At 40.7% G+C, this 12032-nt stretch overlaps 1 protein-coding gene across 9 annotated transcripts in view; it reads right to left on the bottom strand.

Moving 5' to 3' along the window:
• Window positions 1-12032, bottom strand: part of LOC132400599 (kinesin-like protein KIF3C) — a 304930-nt gene that overhangs the window by 34866 nt on the left and 258032 nt on the right. For 8 of the 9 annotated variants that reach the window (XM_059981708.1, XM_059981701.1, XM_059981704.1 and 5 more), the window contains 2 exons: window positions 10805-10906; window positions 4753-4887 (listed from right to left, as the gene is read on the bottom strand). In XM_059981708.1, coding sequence (XP_059837691.1) covers window positions 4753-4887; window positions 10805-10906 — 237 coding nt within the window. The remainder of the gene's footprint in view (window positions 1-4752; window positions 4888-10804; window positions 10907-12032) is intronic. The other variant, XM_059981706.1, reaches the window with a different exon arrangement.

The following is a 12032-nucleotide window of genomic DNA, read 5'->3' as shown; positions in this document are numbered from 1 at the left end:
ACTGTTTTCCATCTGCCATTTCTTAGCCTATTCTCCTGAGTCCTCTGCAGCCTCTCTATTTCCTCAGAACAACCCATCCCTCCAACTAGCTTCATATCGTCTGTAAACTTCGCAACAAAGCTATCAATTCTTTCATCCAAATCATTGACATATAACCTAAAAAGAATCGGTCCCAACATCAACCCCTGTAGAAGCCAACCTGAAAAGGCTCCCTTTACTCTCACTCTTTGCCTCCTGCCAATCAGCCACTGCTTTATCCATACTAGAATCCTTCCTGTGATGCCATGGGCTCATAGCTTGTTAAGCATCCTCATTGTGGCACCTTGTCAAAGGCCTTTTGAAAATCCAAGTACCCAACATCACTCAATTCTTCCTTGTCTATCCTGCCTGTTATTTCTTCTCAGGATACCAACATATTTGTTTGGCAAGATTTTCCCTTGAAGAAACCATGCTGACTATAGTCTATTTTATCATATGTCTCCAAGTACCCTGAGATATCATCATTAATAATTGACTCTAACATCTGCGGTCAGACTACCCTGCCTATAGATTTCTTTCCTCTGCGTCTCTCCCTTCTTGAAGAGCAGAGTGACATTTGCAATGTTTCAGTCTTCTGGAACCATTCCAGAATCTATTGATTCTTGAAAGATCATTACTAATGCCTCCACAGTCTCTTTAACCACCTCTTTCAGCACCCTGGGGTGTACACCATATGGTCCAGGTGACTTATCTATCTTCAGATCTTTCAGTTTCCCAAGAACCTTCTTGCTAGTAATGGTAACTTCACACACTTCATGACTGTGGACACTTTCACTATACTGCTAGTGTCTTCCACAGTGAAGACTTAAGCAAAATACTTATTCAGTTTGTACTCCATTTTGTTAGTGCCGATTGCTACCTCTCCAGCACCGTTTTCCAGGTGGTCCGATATCTATTCTCACCTCTCTTTACACGTTATGTATCTGAAGAAACTTTTGGTATCTTTTTTAATATTATCAGCTAGCTTACCTTTGTGTTCCATTCTTTAATTCTCAGTTATTTTTTTAGTTGCCTTCTGTTGGTTTTTAAAAGCTTTCCAATCATCCAACTTCTTACTAATTTTTGCTCTATTTTATGGCCCTTTCTTGTTAGCCACTGTTGTGACATTTTTTCTTTAGATTACTTCTTCATCTTTGGAATGTATAGGGGTGTCTTCTGAATTGCTTCAGAAATTCCAGCCATTGCTGCTCTGCTGTCATCCCTGCCAGTGTTCTATTCCAATCAGTTCTGGCCAACTCCTAGCTCAAGCCTCTGTAATTCCCTTTACTCCACTGTAATACTGATACATCTGACTTTAGCTTCTCTTTCACAAGTTTCAGGGTGAATTTGATCATATTATGATCACTTTCCCCTTTGTGTTCTTTTACTTTAAGGTCTCTTATCAATTCTGGTTCATTGCATAACACCCAGTCCAGAATAGCTGATTCTCCTAGTAGGCTCAACCATGAGCTGCTCTAACAACCACCTCATAGGCGTTCTAGAAATTCTCCCTCCTGGAATCCATCACCAACCTGTCTTTCTCAATCTACCTGCTTATTGAAGTCCCCCCTGACTGTTGCAACATTGCCCATTTAGCATGAATTTTCTATCTCCTTTTGTAATTTGCAGGTCACATCCTTACTGTTGTTTGGGGGTCTGTTTACAACTCCCATCAGGGTCCTTTTACCTTGCAGTTCCTTAGCTCCATCCACCTTCCAATCCTATGTCAGCCCTTTCTTTTCTTTCTTTTTACAATATTTTTATTCAGAAGAAAAAACAAGATTTACAGAGTGCAACACATAGATACATCTCAACATAAATTGTGTACATTCATATATTGTAATAAAATTGATCAAAATGTTATAGCATATCACATAAAGGTATACCATTCTGTAATCAAAAATTTAAAGATAAGTCATATATCATAAAAGAAATTTTTTATATAAAAAAAGTCAACCCCCTACCAACTGCCAAAGAAAAAAGCTGATGGATAATAATGGACAATTAGAAAAAAAACATATTCACTTAAGAAGAGAAGATAGAAATATACATAAAAGTCTGTGCACTGTTAAACTTTATAAATTGGACAAATAATTTAGGAAAGGTCCCCAGATATCAGAAAAAGATTGTTTCAAATTTAAGACTGAGCAGCGGATCTTCTCTAAATTTAAATAAGACATAATATCACGTAGCCATTGAAGATGTGTAGGAGGGGTAGACTCCTTCCATTTAAGCAAGATTGCTCTCCTTGCTAAAAGAGAGGTAAAAACCAAAACCTGTAGGTTAGGAGTATTTAAAGTTGTATCTTCATCTGCAATAATACCAAACAAGGCAGTAAGGGGATTTGGGTCAAATTGGACACTAAAAAGTTGTGAGAAGGTATGGAATACTTCCCACCAAAACTTTTCAGTTTTAGGGCAAAACCAAAACATATGAATTAAAGAGGCATTAGCTGAGTTGCATTTATTACAAAGTGGAGAAACGTTCGGATAAAAACTGGACAGCTTCTCTTTAGAAATGTAAGCTCCATGAACCACTTTAAATTGTAGAAGAGAATGATGAGCACAGAAAGATGATTTATTAAACCGTTTAAGAATTTTATTCCATCTTTCATCAGAAATCTGACAATTGAGGTCATCCTCCCAAGCTTTTTTTATTTTGTCTAAAAAGTCTTGTCTAGAATCAATCAACAACAGATAACATAATTGTTAAGCAAACTTTAAGGATCTGGTCTCAATTTAGAAAATATTTTGGTTTAGCGAATTTTTCGTTATCATCTCCCATTCTCCTTAATTATTTTTTTATCCCTTCCATGACGGACAAAGTCTTTAAGGATTGGGATGAACTAGATATTAAGTGTTTTTGGGACCTGTTTATCTCAGGATCTCTTGCTTCATTTGACCAATTGTCAACTAAATTTGCACTGCCAAAAACACATTTTTACAGAAACCTTCAAATTAGAGATTTCTTACATTTCCAATTAACTACTTTTCCTATAGGTCCTGATAAAAATTTACTGGATGATCTTTTAAATTTAAAACCTTTTGTTAATGGTTCTATTACCCCTTTCCCCTTTCTAATGATTTGATTTCATTTTTTACCAACAGAGCAACACCACCTGCTCTGCCTTCCTGCCTATCCTTTCAGTACAATGTGTATCATTGGACATTAAGCTCCCAGCTATAATTTTCTTTCAGCCATGATTCAGTGATGCCTACAACATCGTACATGCCAATCTGCAAGTTCATCTATCCTGTCCCATAAACTGTGCACATTCATATACAACACCTTCAGTAAACTGTACCTCATGTTTCTGAAATCTGTGACCTATAAACACCTCAGAGAGATAGAGCAGTAGATGCCTCCACACCCTATGTGAAAAAATTAAATTCTGCACCAGAGAGGTTTGTGTTAAATACATTTGGTCTAACTTTAGGTGTTGTCATATCATGAAAACGGACTCTTTTGCCAAGTCTATTTATTTATTTATTGAGAGGCAGCTCGAAACATTGTGGCCCTTCGAGCCACGCTGCCCAGCAACCCCCCAGTTTAATGCAAGCCTAATCACTGGACAATTTAATCCTAGCCTCGTCACTGGACAATTTAATCCTAGCCTCGTCACTGGACAATTTAATCCTAGTCAATTTACAATTGGATAAATTTACACAGGATAATTTACAATAACCAATTAACCTGCCAACTGGTACGTCTTTGGACTGTGGGAGGAAACTGGAGCAGCCAGGGGAAATGCATGTGGTCACTGGCAGAACAAACAAACTTCTGACAGGCAGCGGCGAGAACTGAGCCCAAGTCGCTGGTACCGTAAAGCATTGTGCTAACCACTACACTACCATGCCAGTGGAGTCACTGAAGAAGAGACAAATTTCTGTTAATTTCAAAATGCCGACTGCCTGATATATTAGTAAACAACTGAGGGAACCTACCAAATGATGGATATATTAAGTTACCTCATAAAACCTGACAAAGGAAAACAGTAAAATCAGTTTAAGACCCATTTTCAAAATGCCTTTACCATTTTCCTTTGTGAGTTCCTTAATGAGATTGCAGAAAAGTGACATGTAACTTTTCAAGTTATTTCCACAATTGTCCAAGCCTTCAGAATTGACTCTACCCTGGGGGAGGTTCTGAACAGTTCAGCCTGAAACCGAAACATTATTTATTGCCCATCTGTGCATGCATACTTCCAGGGCTAAGTAAAACACTCGACCTGAAACAGATACTCCAGCTCATATGTCAAATCATACATACTTCAACTCAACTTCCATGGGCAGATCCTGCTCTAGAGGTGCCCTGTTTGTATGCTCTGGCTGTCCTCACAGCCCAAAACTATCTGCCTTTGCCTTTCAGTTCCATTTGTGCCCAACATGAGTGAATATTACCAAACACAAGGAAATCTGCAGATGCTGGAAATTCAAACAATACACACAAAATGCTTCATTAGGTCTCGGCCTGGAACATCAACAGTGCTTCTCCCTATAGATGCTGCCTGGCCTGCTGTGTTCCACCAGCATTTTGTGTGTGTTGTTTGAATATTACCAATTCACTTTTAATACATTTTCCATTTGTTAGTGAGAGGCTGATTATTAAGTATTTACAGTTTTATATTAATGTTATGCAATGAGGGAGACTTATAATTTTCAACCACAAAAAAACCCAAAAGTGTTTCATTTAAAAAAGGAAGTGGAAAAAGTAAAGAATTAAATTGATTCTTACTTTTTTTCTCACCTTTTTCAGCTTTTTGGTTTTCATTTCTACTTCTTGCTGAAGTGAGGTGTATGTTTCTCTCAGTTCTAATGTCTCTTCATCCTGCAGCATCATCTGCTGTTGTATTTCACGTTCCCTCCGTTTCTGTTTAAAGGAAATAGCTTTTGTATTTTGGTGTCACATGTCATTCTTCAATGAGATTTTCAAACATATTCACAGTACTGTGGTTTTACAAAAATACAATTACAAGGTTTTTTTTCCTTCAGTCTTTCTCAGACCCATTTGAACTAACAATGGGGAAAGATGAAACATATTTGTGACAAACTCAATATGTGGGTCAGCTTTGGTAAGGGAAGGGGGATGTCACCAAAGTACCCAATGAAACTTCCAGAACTGTGTAGCATTGTTCAAATCTTAATACCAAAGTCAAAGTAAACTTGCTTTCAAATTACGCATAAATTTCCATATACAAACTTGAGATTAATGTCTTGTGGCATTTACAGGAAAAAAAATACAATAGAATTTATGAAAAAGCTATACATAAGCAAAAATGGACAAACAAGCAATGTGCACGACCTCTCATCCAATACTGGCATGGATGGAGGAATGGCTGACAGACTGGAGGCAGCAAGTGGGAATAAAAGGGGCCTTTTCTGGTTGGCTGCTGGTGACTGGTGGCGTTCCTCAGGGGTCAGTACTGGGACCGCTACTTTTCACATTCTTTGTCAATGATTTGGATTATGGGCTTGATGGCTTTGTGGCAAAGTTTGCAGATATGAAATGAAGGTAGGTGGAAGGGTAGGTACTGGTGAGAAAGCAATGGAAAATGGGTAAAAAGTGGCAGAAGGAATACAGTGTGGGAAATGTATGATAATGCACTTTGATAAAAGGAACAATAGTGCAGACTATTATCTAAATAGGGAGAAGGTTTAAACATCAGAGGTGCAGAGAGACTTGGAAGTCCTCATGCAAGACTCCCAGAAGGTTAATTTACAGATTGAATCTGTGGTAAAGACGGCAAATGAAATGTTGGCACTCATTTCAAGGGGAATAGAATATAAAAGCAAGGAGATAATGCTGAGCCTTTATAAGACACTAGTCAGGCTGCTCTTGGAGGATTGACAATTTTCTCCCCCCAAATCTCAGAAAGGATGTGTTGTCATTGGAGAGATTCCAGAGGATTTTGGGAATGAAGAGGTTAACGTACAAGGAGTGTTTGGCAGCTTTGTGCCTGTACTCACTGGAATTTATAAGGGGTGGCGGGGGGGAAGGGGGATCTCATTGAAATCTACCGAATACTGAAAGGACTAGATAAGGTGGATGTGGAGAGGATGTTCCCTATGGTGGGGTACCCAGAACTAGAGGGCACAGCCTCAAAATTGAGCGGTGACCTCTTAGAGCAGAGTTAAGGAGGAATTCTTTTTAAATCAGAGAGTAGTAAAGCTGTAGAATGCTCTGCCATGGACTGTGGTGAGGGCCATGTCTGTGGGCATATTTAAGGAAGAAGTTGATAGTTTCCTGATCAGTTAGGGCAACAAATTATATGGTGAGAAGGCAGGTGTATGGGGTTGAGTGGGATCCAGGATCAGCCATGATGAAATGGCAGAGCAGACTTGATGGCCTGAATGGACTAATTCTTCTCCAATGTTTTATAGCCTTAGGGTCTTCCACCGTATAAATGTTGTCATTGACACAGTTAGTGTATTTTGTTTGGTAGTTTGAACTTAAAGCCGTGCAAGGATGGATTGGCCAAACAAGCAGACTGTGAGGCAGGAAAGTAGGTGGTTAGATCTATAAAATAATGACATGATATTGTAATCAACAAAAATTCCACAGACATTTGATGTAACTCAAACCACCGTCCATCCTTTTTCTGAGAAACTCAAAGCCAGGCCATGGATTCTCACTGTCTATGGCAGCTTGGCTCAGCTGTTCTGGCACATCAGGAATTCAGGTAAAATCAAGTCAAGACAGTTTTGAAAGTCAGCTACAGATTGGCAGGTATGACGTTGTGGCCATCTCTGAAACTTGGCTAAAGGATGGATGACATTGAGAGCTGAATGTCCAAAGATATATGGTGTATCGGAAAGATAGGTTAGTAGACAGGGGAGTGGTGTGCAGCCCTGTGTAGAAGAAATGATATTAAATCATTAGAAAGGGATGACATATGATTGAAAGGTGTAGAGTCTTTATGGCAAACACGAAGAAATCTGCAGGTGCTGGAAATTCAAGCAACACACACAAAATGCTGGTGGAAAGCAGCAGGCCAGGCAGAATCTATACGAAGAAGTACAGTTGATGTTTTGGGACAAGACCCTTCGTCAGGACTAACTGAAAGGAAAGATAGTAAGAGATTTGAAAGTAGGAGGGGAGGGGGAAATCCAAAATGATAGGAGAAGACAGGAGGGGGAGGGGTGAAGCTAAGAGCTGGAAAGGTGATTGGCAAAAGGGATACCGAGCTGGAGAAGGGGAAGGATCATGGGACGGGAGGCCTAGGGAGAAAGAAAGGGTTGGGGGAGCACCAGAGGGAAATGGAGAACAGGTAAAGAATGACAGTTGTCTGCCAGAGAAAGCAGGATTTCCCAGTGGCTACACATTTTAATGCCACAATGCATTCCCATTCTGATATGTCTATCCATGGCCTCCTCTACTGTCAAGATGAAGCCACACTCAGGGTGAGGAACAACACCTGATATTCCGTCTGGCTAGCCTCCAACCTGATAGCATGAACATTGATTTCTCTAACTTCTGTTAATGCCCCTCCTCCACTTCTTACCCCATCCCTTATTTATTTATTCCCTCCTTCCCCCCTCCTTTTTCTCTCTCTCTCTCTGCCCATCGCTCTTTGACTGTTCTCCATCTCCCTCTGGTGCTCCCTTCCCCCTTTCTTTCTCCCTTGGCCTCCTGTTCCAGGATCCTTTCCCTTCTCCAGCTCTGTATCACTTTTGCCAATCAACTTTCCAGCTCTTAGCTTCACCCCTCCCCCTCCTGTCTTCTCCTATCATTTTAGATCTCCCCCTCCCCATCCTACTTTCAAATCACTTAGAATCTTTTCTTTCAGTTAGTCCTGATGAAGGGTCATGGCCCGAAACATCGACTGTACTTCTTCCTATAGATGCTGCCTGGCCTGCTGAGTTCCACCAGCATTTTGTGTGTGTTGTTAGAGTCTCTATGGGTTGTGTTACAAAGTGACAAGGGTAAAAGGACCCTAATGCCAGTTGTAAACAGGCCTCCAAACAGCAGCCAGGATGTAGATTACAAGTTACAGTAGGAGATAGAAAAGGCATGTCAGAAGGACAATGTCATGATAATAGTTGGGGATTTTAATATAAAAATTGATTGGGAAAACCAGGCCAGTATTGGACCTCTAGAGAGAGAATTTGTAGACTGTCTAAGGGATGGCTTTTTGGAACAGATTGTTGTTGAGCCCTCTAGGGGAACGACTGTGCTAGATTGGGTTCTGTGCAATGATCTGGGGGTGATAAGAGAGCTTAAGGTTAAGGAGCTCTTGGAGAACAGTGATCACAACATGATCCAGTTCACTTTGAAATCTGAGAAGGAGAAACTAAATTCCAAAGTGTCGTTACTTCAGTGGAATAAAAGAAATTACAGCAGCATGAGAGGGGAACTGGCCAAGGTTGACTGGAAAGGGACACTAGCAAGAAGGACAGCAGAGCAGAAATGGCTGGAGTTTCTGCGAAAACTGAGGGAAGTGCAAGACAGATATATTCCAAATAAGAAGAAATTTTCAAATGGAAGAAGAACACTCTGTGGCTGACAAGAGAAGTCAGAGCCAAAGTCAAAGCAAAAGAGAGGGTATACAATGAAGCCAAAGCTAGTGAAATGATAGAGGAAAAACTTGCAGAAGGAAACTAAGAAGGTCACTAGGAAGGAAAAGATGGATTATGAAAGGAAGCTGGCGATAAATATCAAAGCTTTTTTTAAGTATATAAAGGGTAAAACAGAGTTGAGGGTAGATACTGGACCAACAGAAAATGACGCTGGAGATATTGTAATGAGAGATGCAGAGATGGCAGAGGAATTGAATGTGTATTTTGCATCAGTCTTCACAGTGGAAGACATCCCAGTTTCTGAAGATTGAAGAGTGTCAGGGAAGTGAAGTATGTGCAGTGAAAATTATGACTGAGAAGGTGCTCAGGAAGCTTAATGGTCTGAGGGTGGATAAATCTCCTGGACCTGATGGAATGCACCCTCGGGTTCTGAAGAAAGTAGCTGAAGAGATCATGGAGGCATTAACAATGATCTTTCAAGAATCGATAGATTCTGACATTGTACCAGATGAATGGAAATATTTAACAAGAGTGGGAGGCAGCAGAAAGGAAACTATAGACCTGTTAGCCCGACGTCAGTGGTTGGCAAGTTGTTGGAATCGATAGTTAGGAATGAGATTATGGAGTACCTGGAGGAACATAACAAGAAAGGCCAAACCCAGCATGGATTCCTGAAAGGAAAATCCTGCCTGACTAACCTACTGCAATTTTTTGAGGAAATTACAAGCAGGGTAAACAAAGGAGATGTAGTAGATGTGCTGTACTTGGATTTTCAGAAGCCCTTTGACAACGTGTCGCACATGAGGCTGCTTAGCAAGTTAAGAGTCCACGGAATTACAGGAAAGTTACTAGCATGGGTGGAACATTGGTTGATTGGCAGAAAGCGGAGAGTGGGAATAAAGGGATCCTATTCTGGCTGGCTGCTGGTTACCAGTGGAGTTCCACAGGGGTCAGTGTTGGGACCTCTGCTTTTTACAATGTACGTCAATGAATTTGGACTACAGTATTAATGGATTTGTGGCTAAGTTTGCCGATGACACAAAGATAGGTGGAGGAGCGGGTACTGTTGAGGAAACAGAGCCTGCAGATAGATAATTTAAGGGAATGGGCAAAGAAGTGGCAAATGAAATACCATGTTGGAAAGTGTATAGCTATGCACTTTGGTGGAAGAAATAAACGGGCAGACTATTATTTAGATAGGGAGAGAATTCAAAATGCAGAGATGCAAAGGGACTTGGGAATCCTTGTGCAGGATACCCTAAAGGTTAAGCTCCAGGTTGAGTCGGTTGTGAAGAAGGCGAATGGAATGTTGGCATTCATTTCCACAGGTATAGAATATATAAGCAGGGATGTGATGTTGAGGCTCTATAAGGCACCCGTGAGACCACACTTGGAGTATTGTGTGCAGTTTTGGACTTTGTTTTAGAAAGGATATACTGACATTGGAGAGGGTTCACAGAAGATCCACAAGAATGATCCCAGGAATGAGAGGGTTACCGTATGAGGAATGTCCGGCAGCTTTTGGGCTGTATTTCCAGGAGTTCAGGAGAATGAGGGGGGATCTCATAGAAACATTCCAAATGTTAAAGGGGCTGAACAGATTAGATATGGTAAAGTTATTTCTCATGGTAGGGGAGTCTAGGACAAGAGGGCGCGATTTCAGGATTGAAGGATGTCCATTTAGCACAGAGATGTGGAGAAATTACTTTAGTCAGATGGTGGTAAATCTGTGGAATTTGTTGCCATGAGCAGCTGTGGAGGACAAGTCATTGGGTGCATTGAAGGCAGAGATAGATAGGTTCTTGATTAGCCAGGGCATCAAAGGGTGTGGGGAGAAGGAAGGGAAGTGGGGATGACTGGAAGAATTGGATCAGCCATGATTGAATGGCAGAGCAGACTCGATGGGCCAAATGGCCTACTTCTGCCTTAAGTCTGCCTTCTCTTTAGATGGATGCAACAGAAATTTATTCCGAACGCTACAACACTCTGACATTGATTGATTAACTTTTTACTTGTCACATTCTGCTACACACAGGTGAACAACATGCCACTTTTCCAGTCCAGTGCTAATGCTGACCAATACATTCTCCAAAATGCATATAACTTGACACTGGGGAATCCATGTTTGTTTTTGCTAAATTGAAAGAGTGGTGTGGCTTATCAAGCACAGTCTGTTTCCTTCATCTGCATTTCTCAGGTCAGTAGTTCTTTCATTACTTGAGACGGTGAAAGCACAAACATTTGCATAACTGAATGGAAGAGGCATTCACCTGCTCTGCAATCTCTTGCCTTTTCTGCTCCAGCATCTTTTGCTGTTCATTGGTGTGGTCTATGATATTCTTCCCTCCAACCAGCAGCTTGCTTTCCATTGCCTGTAACAAATAGACAAGATGATTCGTTTACAACATGTTTGAAAAATCACCTCCCAAGAATTTGGAAATTATGGCTACTGAGCAGTGTCGAGTATTTAGAGCTTGAAAGGAGAAAGAAACTTGTGAAATAAACAGACTCTAAGCAATCTCTCAAGTCTTCAGTTGCTCCATAACAAAGTTGCAACAGGAAACTGCTGTGCAGTGTGGTTTGACATGTTACTCAGGGGAGGGAAATTACAGACTTCTCAATGCCCCCTTTTAACAACAGAAATGGACTGCTGAAGTCATCAAAACCAAAACAAATATACCCACGGATTATCAGTCAGATTCAATTTGGCTGACCATATATTCAGATCAACATTCCAATAACCCGATACAATGAGACTGGTTGAACCAGTAAATTTGAGTCTGGGTAAGTAATTCTTGGGCTTGGTTATTGATGCCTTGGTGATCCCCTACTCACTAAATAACACCAATAATCACACTGAAATTTGTTTCATCTTGATCTATCAGTGATGTGCTGATCACCTACTTGTACACTTTGAGCTTGATGCCTCACACACAATATCTTTCAATGAACTTGGAGCTATGAAAGGTGATAAATGTCCCAAAGTAATTTGTTAGCTGTCTGGGAAACTGACGATTTTATATTTTATTCCTCACTGGGAGTTGGTGAGGGAGGGAGGTGGTGGTACAGGGTTGGGGGCAAATTGAGAAGTGAGACCAGGCTAGCTGCAGTACGGTATTCACGTGGCAGAAATGCTTCGAGCTTCCCAAGCCGGTAAGATCAGTATACTGACAATTTCAAATTAATGAAGAAAATTCTAAATGTTTCAACACACTTCTGCTCAGCTGTCATAGTGTGTGGGACTGAGCAATATTTCCTGTGATACATTTTGTGTAGACTCTCTTGCAGGAAGAGTCATGTCATTAGGATGACATCCACCGGTAAATACAATCGATAAAACACCACCAACTGTTGTCACTGTATCATCAACCTTAGCGTGCCCATGCTAACTAAAGGGTATTTATTAGGAAGGAACTGTCATGAATTCAATGAGTTCTCACTGAGGCTTTATGCAAAGTGCTTTGTGACTCTATGTTCTGCCTTGTTCTTTCATGTATC

This window comes from Hypanus sabinus, chromosome 10 (assembly GCF_030144855.1).
Source record: "Hypanus sabinus isolate sHypSab1 chromosome 10, sHypSab1.hap1, whole genome shotgun sequence".
NCBI lineage: Eukaryota > Metazoa > Chordata > Chondrichthyes > Myliobatiformes > Dasyatidae > Hypanus > Hypanus sabinus.
This window is presented reverse-complemented; position numbering and strand designations above follow the sequence as displayed.